Source organism: Drosophila arizonae, chromosome 5, assembly GCF_054131065.1.
Source record: "Drosophila arizonae isolate 15081-1271.41 chromosome 5, UAZ_ARI_1.0, whole genome shotgun sequence".
NCBI classification, from domain to species: Eukaryota; Metazoa; Arthropoda; class Insecta; order Diptera; family Drosophilidae; genus Drosophila; species Drosophila arizonae.
In genome coordinates, this window is record NC_142925.1 from 5,988,501 (window position 1) to 6,002,893 (window position 14,393).

Sequence of the window (14,393 nt, forward strand, 5' to 3'; positions counted from 1 at the left end):
TTAAATGAAATCCTCTGCTTGAATTTATGGTTGACATTTTAAGTTTTGAAACGGATTTAGCACAAATTATTCGTGATGATTTATGACACGTATTTATCGACTTATATATTTGTGTATTTGTTTGCAGCAAAAATCAATTTGCGTTCGTTTAAGTTTTTCTTGCTCTTCTTGTTCAGCTTTTGTTGATTTGTTTCTTTTTGCTTTTCGTTTAGTTTATTTATTACTTGTTACTTAGTTGTTGATGTGTCGCGTTCTCGTAGCTCGTTTAAGTCGATTTAGCCAGCGTGGAGGAGAGGCGTCCGTTTGCCACTTTTTACGCGCGTATAGCGCCAGATATCGCATTAAATATATATATTATATACATATATTTAAATATTTTTATTTTTATGTATGGGCATATATGTATTCAACCGCACAGCACTACATCTACACACACGCACATAAACACACACTCGCACACACAAACACACACACACACACGCGCGCTCGCGAAGAGGCTAGAAAAGACGCTCGCAGCAGCGCGAGGCATTCAACGACGCCGATCGACGATGAATTTCGACTGAGGCTCAGGAGCTTGTAAGCATTTCACTTGCTATTTTGACAAATTTTGTTTTTGTTCCGCTTTTCGTTCTTTTTTCTTGCTGTGCTTTCGTGCGATTCTCATGGCTCTTCGTGTGTTTACTCTGTGCATATTGTTATTATATATATATATAGGTATGTATATATATAAATAGTCTATATATATTTAGCTGATCTTATCAATTCGTTTTGGTTTCGCACATTTTGTGGCCCGCACGCTGAGAGCATCTGATAATGTCTTGTCTATGATGTGTTTATTGGCTTTGGCCAGCAGCGCGTTGTTGTTGTTGTTGTTGCTGCAAATTAGCTGCTAAGCTGTTTGATTTGATGACGTCGCCGCAGAGCACAGCGTCCATCCAGGCAAATGACGTCACCGTCTCTGTCCCACCAGCTGTCACGCGCACAGTGCGCACTATTTATAGCTTGACACGGCCGATGGCGATGCCGACGCCGACGTTGACGTTGACGCCGATGCCGCGGCAGCAGCGACTGTGACTGCTGCTGCTGCTGCTGCTAATTTTCGCAAGTGTTTTTCTTAGCGCTTTTCTTGGATCTGCCGCCGTCTGAAAATAGAAAGCCAAAGCCAAAAAGGAAAGAAAAATATTGTGTGTGAAACTCATTGAAATGTTTGCGCGTACTCAATTTTAATATACGCAAATAAAACTGGCAACAGTTGAGCAGTGGGAGGCATTTGATGCTGCTGCTGCTGCTGCTTGTGCTGTTCAAGTCGATGCCGATGTCGATGCTGTTGCTTATGCTATTGCTGTTGCTGCTGCCAGCTGATTACTCATACGCCCCGCTGGCGCGTCACAAAAACGCCGCAAATTAAATTGCATTTAAATTATAAATGCCATCACACGCACAACACCAACCAGCGTGTGTGTCAACACTCACACACACACACACACACGCTCACTCACACACACCAGGTGAATGCATTTCCATGCGAAGGCTTCGCTAGCCCAATTTCTAATTATTATTTATGAGACCTGTCAGCAGGGATATCAAGACGAGCCGCATGCCAGGCAAATGCAAATTCCCAGCATAATACCAAAAGCTGCCAAAGCTAACAAATTGACCCAATTGCGGTTGGCGAACAGCTACGCATAGCATGCGCTTAAGTTTTAGACACCACCCCGCTCCCACTCCAGCCAAACACGTTGAATTGCGTACAAAATGAGCAAAATTTGATATTTGTTTGAACACATAATACATAATTAATTGAAAACCTGTTAAAGCCCTGCTAAGCCTGTGGGCCGAGCTGAAAAAGTTCATTGACTTGGGCTGAGACGTGCGAGTGTTATAATTACATCTAACTTGCTTAGAATACCAACAAAAGGTTGCATTTGTTTAACATATTGTATATTATAAATTTAAATTGAGCAGCAGCTAATTGAGATTTCATAGACATTTATGACTGGAGGAATTCTGATGTGGAGGAATTTAGTATACATAACTACAGAAGTGATATATAAATATAAAGTCAAAGAATCTTTTCTAATACATATGATTAAAGTTTGCTATTAGCTCTTGCCTCATTAACGCATTGTTAGCTATAACCCTTAGAGAATCATAAACTAATGACTTATAAGTCTATATAGGGAGACTTCCTCACTTTACTCTCACTATGGTACTTGAGGTCTTATATTAGCTTAGCTATCATTATAAGATCAGTATCAGGCTATAAAGCTTTATGTTGCTCTAAACAATTGCTAGCTATTCTAACAGTTCCCGTTAATGTTAAACAGCTGTCAGTTAACAGCTCTGCTGATAATCTGCGACCTTTGACACACACACTTCTTAGTAAGTCTCGGTGATTTTTCTATTCGTCGAAGAAATCCCCATCTTATCGGCACTCTTAACACCAAGCTTATCGCCATGTGAATACCCGACCGAATCAATTGCTATAAAAGCGCTGTCTCCTCAGCTTGGCGGCATCAATCAACAAACGAGACGAGATGCAATTAAAGCTGCGTGAACTGTTGCTGCTGCCGCTGCTGCTGCTGTTGGGTCTGGGCCTGAGCGAGGCGCGTTTTCGTCATCGTGAGGATCGCAATCCCTTTGATACTCGGCCATCGCCGTTCAACCCTAATCCACCCAGACCTGGTCCCTACGTTTAGTCAAGGCGTCGATTAATTTCAATATTTTGATGCGATTAAAGTCTACTGCATACATCAGACGCTCTTTGTTATTTTATTGGGGGCACTTTGCTTTCACCTGCCAAGAACAAACAATTGGCCAAGGTTTGTATTTGAATGCCGTTATACAATTTGCTAGTCATTTTTGAAATGTTGCAAGCTCATAACTCGACAGTCATCGCTGGCAGTGAAATGTTTCAATTAGCAGTCAGCTGATGAACTACGAATGTAGATTAAAGGCAAAGGGGCTTGATTGAAGGCAACCGTAGATATAGATTGATTCACAGAAAGGTTAAGGTTAAGTGAAGCTTGAAACCGAAATTCAAATTCGAATTCGTCTTTCTCAGTAGTGTCCGAAGCTGGTACCAAAACTCTAAAACTGAAGAAAAAAGATTTTTCGTCGGATCCCATGAGTCGTATATAAGCGGCCGGTTCGATAAGCGGCCTCTGAAGGATCCACATGAGGCATGCTTCGCCTTCTTAAACCCATCAGAAAACTACTAAGCTTAAGCAGTGCTTCAACTGATATGCAAAGTAGACCTCTGGGATTCCCATGACCTCCTCGTTCGAGTCAAACTTCCGCGCGGCGAGTATCTTTGGTTTATTCGGCTGAAACTCTGACAAGAATATGCTGCACGCCTGTCAATTTCGTTTGCGATAGTAACGCCATCTAGCGGCGAGTCTATAAAAATATATTCAATATTTCGATTCATTTATCTACCTCACCACTTACTGAAAAATATAACAGATGAATAGGAGAATAGATGGTAACACGAGTGGTAATTCATTCATTCGCTCCATATACTAAAAAAACAATAAGCATATAAAATGCTTAGATGACAGTCAAAGGACTTAAAAAGTTCTATTTGCGAATGGTATTTAGCTGCCACTTGACAGCTACTTAACATGCGCTTTATACTCATACTTAACTCAAGCTTAACAGGGTGCTATAATATGTTTAACAGCTGCTTAACATTTGCTAGCAGACACAACGTAATCTGACACGATGTCTGCTTGTTCTTTTCCATTTTAAAAGTTGTTTGTCTAAACTTTTGCACTGAACAAGCGCTGACGCTGGGGCAATGAGCCTGCAAATTTCAATTATGACTTGCAAATTCTGTGGAGCTGCCTTTGCCTTTGCTTGGGTGAAAGAAAAGTTACACCAATACCAGTATGCTCCGACAATATCGATAATTGCATTACGCACATGCCTTTGATGTATGCCCTTCTAGAGTTTGAACACATTAAAACTTTTGAGTAATGAGTTAACGATATCAGCAGCACGACGAGGCAAACCCTTAACGCCAGTAACAGAGCCAGCAGAGCCAGCAACAACACTTAGCAACATATCACGCAGCTTGAGTTTCATTTTCGTGAAACTCTTCAGATTAGTTGATTAATGAAGCAGCGGCGATTGCTCTCAAGAGCTGTGACCGTTGCCCATTCGGTTGATAAGTATTAAATGGGATAGCCGAAAGTAAATATGAAATTGTGCTATGGAATATTTTAAGTGAGTCGAAGGTCGTCCGTTGGCTCCTCTAGCAGATTTTTACCCTAGCTGCCTTGTTGGCAGCCACTTGATTTTGTTTTAGCATTGCAAATTACTAGCAACAACGATGCCATTCAAAGGCAACGTCAACATGCGTCAACACAATGCCACGCCCACAAACAACAAGCACGTGCACTTGCCCTTGTGCAGCAGCCAAGACGAGCAGAGGATGCTGTTGCTGCTGATGTTGCAACCTCCTCTCTATTAGAGCACTTTGTTGATGTTGCTGTTGCTATTGCTGTTGCTGTTGCTTTTGCTGTGGCATGGCAAGTGTTGCCTCATCTTTGGCGTCCTTTTACAATTTTTGCCCGACTGACATTTGCAGCAATTTCGCTTCATGCACTTTACCATTTGTGCGGTTTTTTCTGTGCTCAGTGCTTCGGCTCATTAGGTTAGGCAAATTTCGCAACAAAAAATCAATAAAAGAGTAATACAAAAAAAAAAAAAAAAAAAACAAAAAAAAAAACAAAAAAAGGCAGGCGAAAGTAAATTTATGGCCAAATCAATATGTATACAAGCAGCAGATTCAGCGAACGTGCACTACATAAATCGACCACAAGATCAACCGAGCAGCACTGGATGGAACAACAAAACAACATCAATAAAATTGCTAACAAAATGAAAGCGAAAATTGAACAACAACTTTTATGCAGCTAAAACAAACAGCGAATTGTTTACTTAACAATCGATGGATGTTTTGTCTATTGTGCATTATTGCCCTTTATGCGCAAATCTTTGTTTGTGTGCGTGCGTGTCTGTGTGTGTCTGTGTGTGTCTGTGTGTGTTGGCCAGTGTTTCCTAAAGCCATAAATCAAAACGAACGCGTTGCCCATTCGCACATTAATCGATTTTCATTGGCAACGCATAAAAAAATAAAGCAAGGAATACAATTTGGGCTAATGTTTATATGCGGCTGCTTAGATAAACAATTCAATTTAGATAAACAAATTATAAACAAAACCGAGCCACAAAAACTAATTCCTTTATATTTGAGCATTACATAATTCCAGTCGAGTCCAGTTGAGTTGAGTCGAGTTGAGTTGAGTTGATCTGCTTCTTACAACTGAAAATTCCTTGACATTTTTCTTCTTTTGCTGCTGCGGCTGACATTTTGAATTATTTGCGGCTTTTGCTGCTGTTCAAGTGAATTTTTTTTTTTTTCTGTGCCGCCCGAGGCTAACGACCCGTGGCAACGCGGCAACAACAACAACAAATGCGACAAACCCCTGAAAATGCTAAAATTTCAGCACAGTTAAATTTCATAGCGCCGTGGAAAATCACAGCAGTGAAAAGTCAAATTTAACGATAAGAAAAACATGGGGAAAAAAAGATATGAAACGACAACAGAAATCGAATGCCAATTGATGTGAATAAAAAACGTGAATAATAATGATTGACATTCGCATAAAATAAACATCTATGGCTACAGCAACTGATCTATAAAGTTCCATTAGTATATGCTATAAATATATATGTATGTATGCATGCATATATGTATCTGTATCCGACTCATTAGTATTGATAATGAATCCATTCATGTCTGTTGCGCAAGCCATTTAAATTCTGGCACATTATTTATGCCATGATTTTTGAAATTATATTTTTTTGTTCCACAATTTGTAAATATTTCATACGCAGACATTTCAAACATAATTTCTGTATATTTTCTTAAAATCTGTTTATACTATTTCAATATAGATTTTCACAATTAAACGTAATTCTCTTTGAAATTATTATTGAACATTTTTAAAAGCTTTTTCAATGTTTTTCGTTTACCTAAGAAATTCTAGCATTTGTTATTTATTTTCTTTTTGTATTTTTCACATGTTTAAGATTATGTTGGAAAAAATTTTAAGCCAAAGTTTCTAAATGTAAAATAAATGAATATTTTTCTCGAAGTAATCAAAACAATCTAATTTTCTTATCAATTTTAAAATGACTATAAAATATTAATATATTTTTATCATTAGAATTATAATTTTTATTTTTGTCTGTTAAAAAAATTATTATCGAAAAATCTATAATTAATTTATATATTTGGTTTTTATATATTTTATTTTTATTTTATTTTACTTTATTTTATTTTATTTTATTTATTTATTTATTTATTTATTATTATTATTTTATTTTTTTTTTATATATATATATATTAAAAAGCAATCATCACAATATACTTAAAAACTAAATATATAATTTAATTGCTTTCTTCATTTTCATAATAATAATTTCTCATCATTAGTCGAAGAGTCAAGCACTCATCAACAATTTCCAATTAATTAGCATTGGGGGTACTACTCAACTAATTATATACTAGATTAACTCTCAATAGAATTGCGTTCTTTAAAAATTCCAAAATTAAATATTTATACTCAATTAATGTTCATAAATCTTTAAACTTGATTAAGAGCTAAAAGCATTCATTCATCAATGTTAATGAGCCAGGAAATATACGAATTGTGAAATACCCTGTCTAATTCAGGCAAAAGAGAATGTAATCTACGAAAATTGCTCAAATGTTGATTTTGCTCTAGAAAACATATTTTCCGAGTCGCTACGTGTTTACCCATTCCCCAAGCAGTTTCATGGTATACAAAAAGAAACCATTTCTCAAAACACATTACGAAATTAGAATTTATCACTTTCAGTCAAAGCCCCATAGAATAAATACGCTCAATTAATTCCCATAAATCTTTGATACGTTAGATAAACACATGTCAATCCATCAATTCATCAATTGAAGCATGCAAAATTGGCTTTGACATGTGAGTTTTGTGCACAACTTGAGCTCAATTAAATTGATATGCACGTTATAAACAGAGAAAGAGAGGGAAAGAGGGTAAGGGGGAGGGAGAAATATGAGTGGGGTGCACTACTCTATTATTGAAGCTGTGAAACTTTAACAAAGTAGTAATCAAATTATTAGTGAACGAAAGTTGAATGCGAAACGGAGGCATATGCCACAAAAGCTTCAACTCTCAGGCGGCAGAAAACTAATTTGCAAACTCGTTTTGAAGTTCCAGCGCAAGACGCTAGAGCTGCGAATGGCATACTTATAAAATGTATATATGTATATGTATATGAGTGTATACAATATTAGCGCAATAAAAATGCCAGCAAAAGTGAATAAATACAAAGCGCCCAAACTTGAGGCAGGCATAAATATGCATTTTTCCGTGTGTTGCCCGAGATGCGTTCATAAATAAGCTGCCGAGAGACGAGAGCTGAGAGCTGAGAACTGAGAAGTTGGGCTCGGGCTCGGGCTGACTGAAAGGCCACACCAAGTTCATTAGGTATGTATGCTAGTCTAGTCCTCGGCTCTGAGTGTGGCGGTGCGGTGCGTGTGGTGTGGGGTTTATTTTAATGCCACGCTGCCTGTGTACCCACCAAAAATGACTGCCATAAATGTGCCAGCTCATTTTGTTCATCAACGTACCTTCGTGGGTGGGTAGGCGGCATGATGGAGCGGGGCGTGCCTGCCTCTAATGTTATTCAGACAAGATGAAGCACTTAAGAATGCGTTGTGCGATGTCAGCTGTGGGGTCGTTCGTTGGGTGTGCGCTCTCTCTCTCTCTCTCTCGCTCTCAAACAGTGTGTAGTATCTCTCATATCAGATAGCTGCCTCCCTCTCCCTGCGGACAGGCATACAGGCAGGTGATAATGAACACACTTAGAAGCTAGCAGCAGTCCCTATCTGCAGCCGGAGCTGTAGCCGTAGCAGTGGCCGTAGTCATTGCCGCAACCGTAGCCCTAGCCGTAGCCGGAGCCGGAACATTACACACATGTTGCCATTTAAGCAGTTAATGGCGTGTTTAAAGCTAATTGCCGTTGCCAACTTCCAACTGGCAACTGTTGGGCCCAGCACCACCGAAGCATTACGAAAGCCACAAAAGTCCCTGCCACAGCGCTGACGCCGGGCTCGGCTACTTGTTTATTAAATTTGCAATTTATTTTATGAACTTTCTGTGTGTCGCCAGCGCCAACCGCAACAAGCACTGGCCGCAAAACCTTGAATAATGCATGTATTCATTGTAAGCTTATTCTGCTTCTTTTTTTTCATGTTTACAATCCCAGCATCGGAGCATTGCATAAAAAATTACTCAATATGGATGACACATGTTAAAAAAATTACTGTTTATGAGTTTAATGCACTACAAAGTGTCTCTAAGAGAGAGAGAGAGATTCACAATAAATAAATATAATGAACTGAATACATACATACATATTTTTAGCTATTGAAAAATAAATATTTATAACCAAAAAAAAAAAAAAAAAAAAAAAATTATAATTATTTTCTAATTTTTTTCTATACATAATAAATAAATATAATAAATTGAGCACATTTGCTTTTCATAATCTTTAAGATACTAAAGATAAAATAACATACGAATATCCCAAAGAAGACAAAAATTATTAAGAATTATTTTATAATATTCTTTTACTCATATAATATAAATACTCATAATAAAAAATTATTATTTTTAATCCGTTGGAAATTAAAGAACCAAAAACCAAATTAAGAATATAAAAGAAAGACAAAAATTAATTAGTATTATTTTAATAATGTCTGATACAAATGTTTGTTCAGCTCATCATTAGTCTAACATTAATCTCCGCAGACCGCTGCCCTGTACAGGATATGCCCAAGTCGTCCTTTGTGATCCCCGAAATTGTTATTTTGCTTTATACAACCACAGGGAATATATCATTTGACTGGGCTTTGTTGTCACAGCGACTGTGGAAACTGTTATTGTTTCTCTTCCAAATGAGTCTGGAGGCGCCCCAAAGTGAAACTGACAGCAGTGCCGACGATTGTTGCTGCCGCTGCTCACCTGTCAGTTAATCAAAACGTACAACAACAACAACAACAAGAGGGGGAAGAACAACAAATACGTGAACTACAGGCACAAAGCTGCCATATAGTGCACACCGCTTTGCTTTTGTGAAGCGAGAGGCGTTCCGAGTCATTTGCTTTGGGCTAGCTGCCTTCTGTTTCCTCTTCTTCTTGTTAGTTTGGTGCCTTGGCTCAAAGCGTTTGCCACTAAAAAATTAGTTTTCCTTTATTGAGCCGCCAGTGATTGCCGGAGCGTACGTGCGCCCAGTGATTGGGTCAGGAAATGCATGCCTAGGACGTGAGGGGCCAGTGAGGCAAGACGAGACACAGAAGGTCAAGCGCTTTTGTTGTCCGTTTCAGGCGCCTGTATCTACACACCATATTGCGTATCCGCAACGTAGGTTTCATTGTCTGCGGCCCACATTACAAAGAAAATATCCGAACTAAATTCATTTTTCGTGGCCAAGCACTGCGTATGCTCAACGTTACGCTCATTACCAGAGGTCCATGATGCGTATACTCAGCGAAGGTGCTATTTCCGGGGACGAACAATACGCACAAGTAACGTAAAAGTCACTTGCCGGCATTGAGTATGCGTAGCGGTGATTGTATTTGCTGAAGAGCACATTACGTATTCCTAACAGTACGTAACGTAAAGTAAGGTGATTCTCATTACCTGCTTTACACAATACACGTAATTGTCTTCTACTCACATTACGTAAACATAACGTAACGTCATTGTCATTACCTGTTAACGGCAGTAACTAATTGCCCACGGCATACACTGCGTATACATAACTTAACGTAATTCCCATTAGCTGCTGAGCACAAAGAATAATTGTCTGCTGCCTAACGTGATGAGAGCTGTCTACTTTTCGCATTTGCGCCTTGCGTTTATCCGAGTCTTGTGCTTACAGGTAATGTAAGCCTCCTTGAGTTCTTGCTGCTTCCAGTTTGTCAATCACAACGTTGATTCTCTGGCCAGACTTGACGTATACGCAACACGAATCGCATTGTTCACAGTGCACATTCTGTGCTCATCACGTCAAGTCTTATTTGCCACTGTTGCGTATACTCGATACTGCCCTAATTATCAGTTGCGTGTACGTAACGTGAACTTATATACGCTGCGTATACGTTACGCACGCCTACCACATAGCGTATACGCACCGTACGTCCCATCGCCAACAGACTGCGTGGCATATATATATATATGGATGTAAGCTCAAGTGTCCGTTGGCCACATGGCGCAAGTCTAATTAAATTTTATACGAACACTTGTTGGATTTAGCTGGGCCTATCTGTGGGAGAGAGGGAGGCAATCGGGATTGATAGGCATCTGTGGCGCTTTAGCAGTTCGACAGCAACAACAATAGCCACATCAGCAGCGGCAGCAACGGCAGATTGATGCCTGCTGCATAATGTGAAAAATGGCAGCTGTGCTTAAATGCTTAACAAGGCAATTTGCGTGCGGTCTTCTGGCCATTGTTTCGGTTCAGTTCGCTCCGGTGGTGGAACGCAATGACCGCGAGCGCTGTTTGCTTGGCCGAAAGGTGGGCGCGGCTGTCGTTATTAGCATGCCATCAGCAATGACGACAGCCCAGCAATTTATGCAAAACGTGCTCAAGTGCCGCACATCGCGTGAGTGCCGCCAACTAACGCCAACTAGCCCCCCCCCCCCCCCTCCCAAAGCACCATAAAGCACCCAAAACCATAAACATAGGCAGTCCACACCGCGCACCACGTTCCGCCTAGCCAGCCGCTAACGGCTCATTATCAGCAGCATGAAGGCAATGTCTAAATTATATGTATATATATATATATGTTTATACATCTTTTTTTTTGGGTGGGGAGGGGGTAGGACTAGCCAAACTGCACTACACTCATCGTGAGTAGAGCCTTAAAGGTTTCGAATTCAGGTCAGCTGGCTGAAAGATACTTAAGGCCAAGAGCCAAAATATAAATGTTAAGGTCAACATGGCAACCAAATACAAAAAAGGAAAATAAAATAAAAATAAAAAGCAGAAAAAAACATCACAAATATTCACTTTTGTAATTGGATGCTGGCGTCTCTGACTGTCGAGTGTGTCGCATACCTTTAGCCTGTGCGTTTAAAACCACGGCTATCTCACTCCCACCCCCGCCCATGCCAGCGGCACTCAGAGCAACAAATAAAACAAGGCGAGCGAATATAGCGAAGTATCTATACCCTTCCTGATGATGGAATCAGTTCAATGCAATGTCATGCAAATAAGATTGAGAGATGTCAAAAAAAAAAAAAAAAAAAAAAAAAAAAAAAGCTGAACATAAATGCATTCATATCGATTTTTGAAAATAATTCTGAGTAAGAGATGTTGTTCCATGTGGGAATAATAAGCAGTAGAAAGAGTATATAAAGTATATGCAGTATATACAGTATATAGATTTTATAGGGTCTATAAAGTATATAGATTATAAAGATTATATAGAGTATATAGAGTATATAATGTATGTAGAGTATATAAAGTATGTAGAGTAGATAAAGTAGTGAGTATAGGAAGATTATATACAGAATATGGAGTATGTATAACTAGTATATACAGCATATCGAGCGTATGGATCACAGACTTTATAGAGTATTTCAATTAGATGATTTCTCGATCTTCTTCAAGAAAAATCTATGCAAAGTTTTATAAAAATGCCATTGTTATTCTTCAGACTGTTCTTGTGGACTCTCAGGCTCTACTCTTCAAAATGAGCTGCTTTTACACACATCTTTACTGATAAAATTGCAAGACCCTCGATTAGAGTAGTTACAAAAAAAAAAAAAAAGAAGTATATGTATAAAGCAAAAAGCAGGAAAAAAGCACCACAAATTGTATGTGTGCATGTTTTGTTGCTGCTACCGCACCCAATTGTTATTATTGTTGTTGTTGCTCTTGTTGCTGGCATAAAGTCTGAGTGTGCGTGTGTGTGTGTGTGTATGGGGTCTCCTTTATTTTTTCGCCCTGGCATGTCCCTTTCTCCGTACCATTGAAGCGCATTGTATTCTGTTTGTTTTATAGTTATTGCTTTTGTTTCGCCTTCGTCAGTGTTGCGTTCCACCCAGTCCCCTGCTCCCCGCCGTCTGCCACCCATCTTCCGCCCCTACAACGAGCGTATCAAGCCCCTTGCAGAGCGCAACACATTTTATGCACATTTAATCTTATGACAGGCAAAATGTTGTAAAATTGTTTATGGCACTTTGTGACATGGTCAGTTTTTACCATTTTTCAGCATACAAAAAAAAAAAAACAAAGAGACGTACGAAACAAAAAAGAAACTGAAGAAAAGTTTTATTCGCCCATATGCGAACAAGATTAGCGTGTAAATTTCAGGTGATCAACGCTTGTGCAGCTGAAAGGGAAACCTCTTTGGAGTACAAGAAAATGTTTTTACCACTAGCACTTCTTTGGTACAACAGGTTATAAAATAAGAGTTTCTTAATAGAGAACTCACAGGAATATGAATAGTTCAATATAAGTCAGCAGGTGGCTTTCGCCTAATATGAAAACAATATTAATGAATTATTGTAAAAATGCAAGATATTTATACAAGACGTATAGGTACATATATACAGTCGATTCCCGATAACTCGAAATGGCAAGCGGATCAGTTTCTTTTATCGATTTACACAGAAATTCAAGTTATCGAGAAAGAATTTTGTTCAAGCATATAAAAAAAAAAAGAAAATTTCGATTTATCTAGATTTTTGATTTAACGGGATATAATTTATAATTATAAGTTATCATCTGAGATTAAAATTGATATACAAATGTTAAAAAAGGGGTTAGAGCTAAAAATATATATTTTTTTCTGCATATAAATTATTAAGTAGTCAACTTAAACTTTTTTAATGACAACAATCTCTAATTGCGCACTTTCGGTTAGATTAATTATTCAACAAGCTGCAAAGCTGCTTAAACTCAATGTTTGTGGAAATTGCTCTTTGCGATTTCATAAAAATGTATGTTTATCATTTGTGGACTCGTTCATAAGTCACATACAATAAATTTGTACCAAGAGAACCATCTGCAAAGCATATTCAGCTGCAGCTCTTTGGCCTAGCACTCATCCAAACATATTCTGCACATGTCTGGTTCACCCAGAGATCTCATTTAGCACATGTTGCATTTAAGGACTTGAAACATAAATTGTGAAAAGCCAAGGCTTAAATAAATAAGAAATACACTGTATACAGTGCTCTAACCAGCTGTCTGAGCTGTAAGCCGAAGCAGCAATAAATCCTCTCAGCTTTGCTGCACTCCTTAAAAGCGTTCGGCCATTTCTTATTTATTTATTTTGAAAGCAAACAAAAGTTCTTGTTTAACAAATTTTTGTCACATAAAAATTGACTATTTCGAAATATATTGAACAAATAACACACACCCACACACACACATATATAATAGGAAGCAGTTAAGACCAGTTTGATCAGGTTTATTTTTAGATATTGCCTTCCCATCGAGCAGAAGTGAAAGTTAAATATTTTGCAAATAAAATTTTCGATATAAAAGCGCTTTAGACAAACTATGAAAACAAAATAATAAAATAAGTAAAAGTGTGAGTAGGCGGAAGTGGCCGACTGGGAAATACCCTGAACTTTGCGAGGAGCTGTTATTGCAATTATTGCAAGTTTACTTTAGACACACATACGATATACGTTGCACTCACGCATACTAGTGCAAACACACATATGCACATACTCATAAACACATCCACACACATACCTACACTTACGTACATACATATACACAAGCACGCGCTCTGCTTGCTGCTAAGCGACTGCATGCACTTGCCTGGACTTTCTTATGGTAAATTAATTGTTGAGTAACTTTTGTTGAACTTTCTTAAGAAACACTTTCAGAGCTTTACAATGGCATTTTAATGTGTCTATTTGCCAAAGCCCAAGTTTCTACTACTTGAAATGCAAACAAGTGGTATCTGGAGTCCGAATGATGTACATTCACCATTGAAAATCACATAACCAATTTAAACTCTTCAGCTCTAGCTCTCTTAAAAAGAACATATATGTATATGAAAAGATTGAGAAATCAAAGGAAAATGGTCGATATCTAGCTATATCGATATATATCGATATCAAGCAAACGAAACAACTTGTTTATAAAATAAGTTAATAATACGCATTATTATTATGGCTACAGTATATATACATATAGTCTCTAGCTATAGCTAGATACATAGATAAAGAGACGAATATCTTACTTCTGCTTATCATTTGCTTTAGCAGAGTCAAGCGAATAGATGAAGAAATAAA

General features: G+C 38.2%; 2 protein-coding genes across 2 annotated transcripts in view; one reads left to right on the forward strand and one right to left on the reverse strand.

Annotated features, from left to right (window-relative positions):
* Stacl (SH3 and cysteine-rich domain-containing protein) overlaps positions 1-14,393 on the reverse strand; it is a 103,904-nt gene that overhangs the window by 87,573 nt on the left and 1,938 nt on the right. The window lies entirely within an intron of this gene.
* Positions 2,503-2,756, forward strand: Mtk (Metchnikowin). Its single transcript, XM_089470454.1, has one exon. It carries the CDS (start codon positions 2,538-2,540, stop codon positions 2,697-2,699), a length of 162 nt encoding a protein of 53 aa, XP_089326580.1. The 5' UTR covers positions 2,503-2,537; the 3' UTR covers positions 2,700-2,756.

Excerpts from the sequence above, each read along its gene's own strand:
- Mtk (XM_089470454.1), top strand. The coding sequence starts at position 2,538 with ATGCAATTAAAGCTGCGTGAACTGTTGCTGCTGCCGCTGCTGCTGCTG.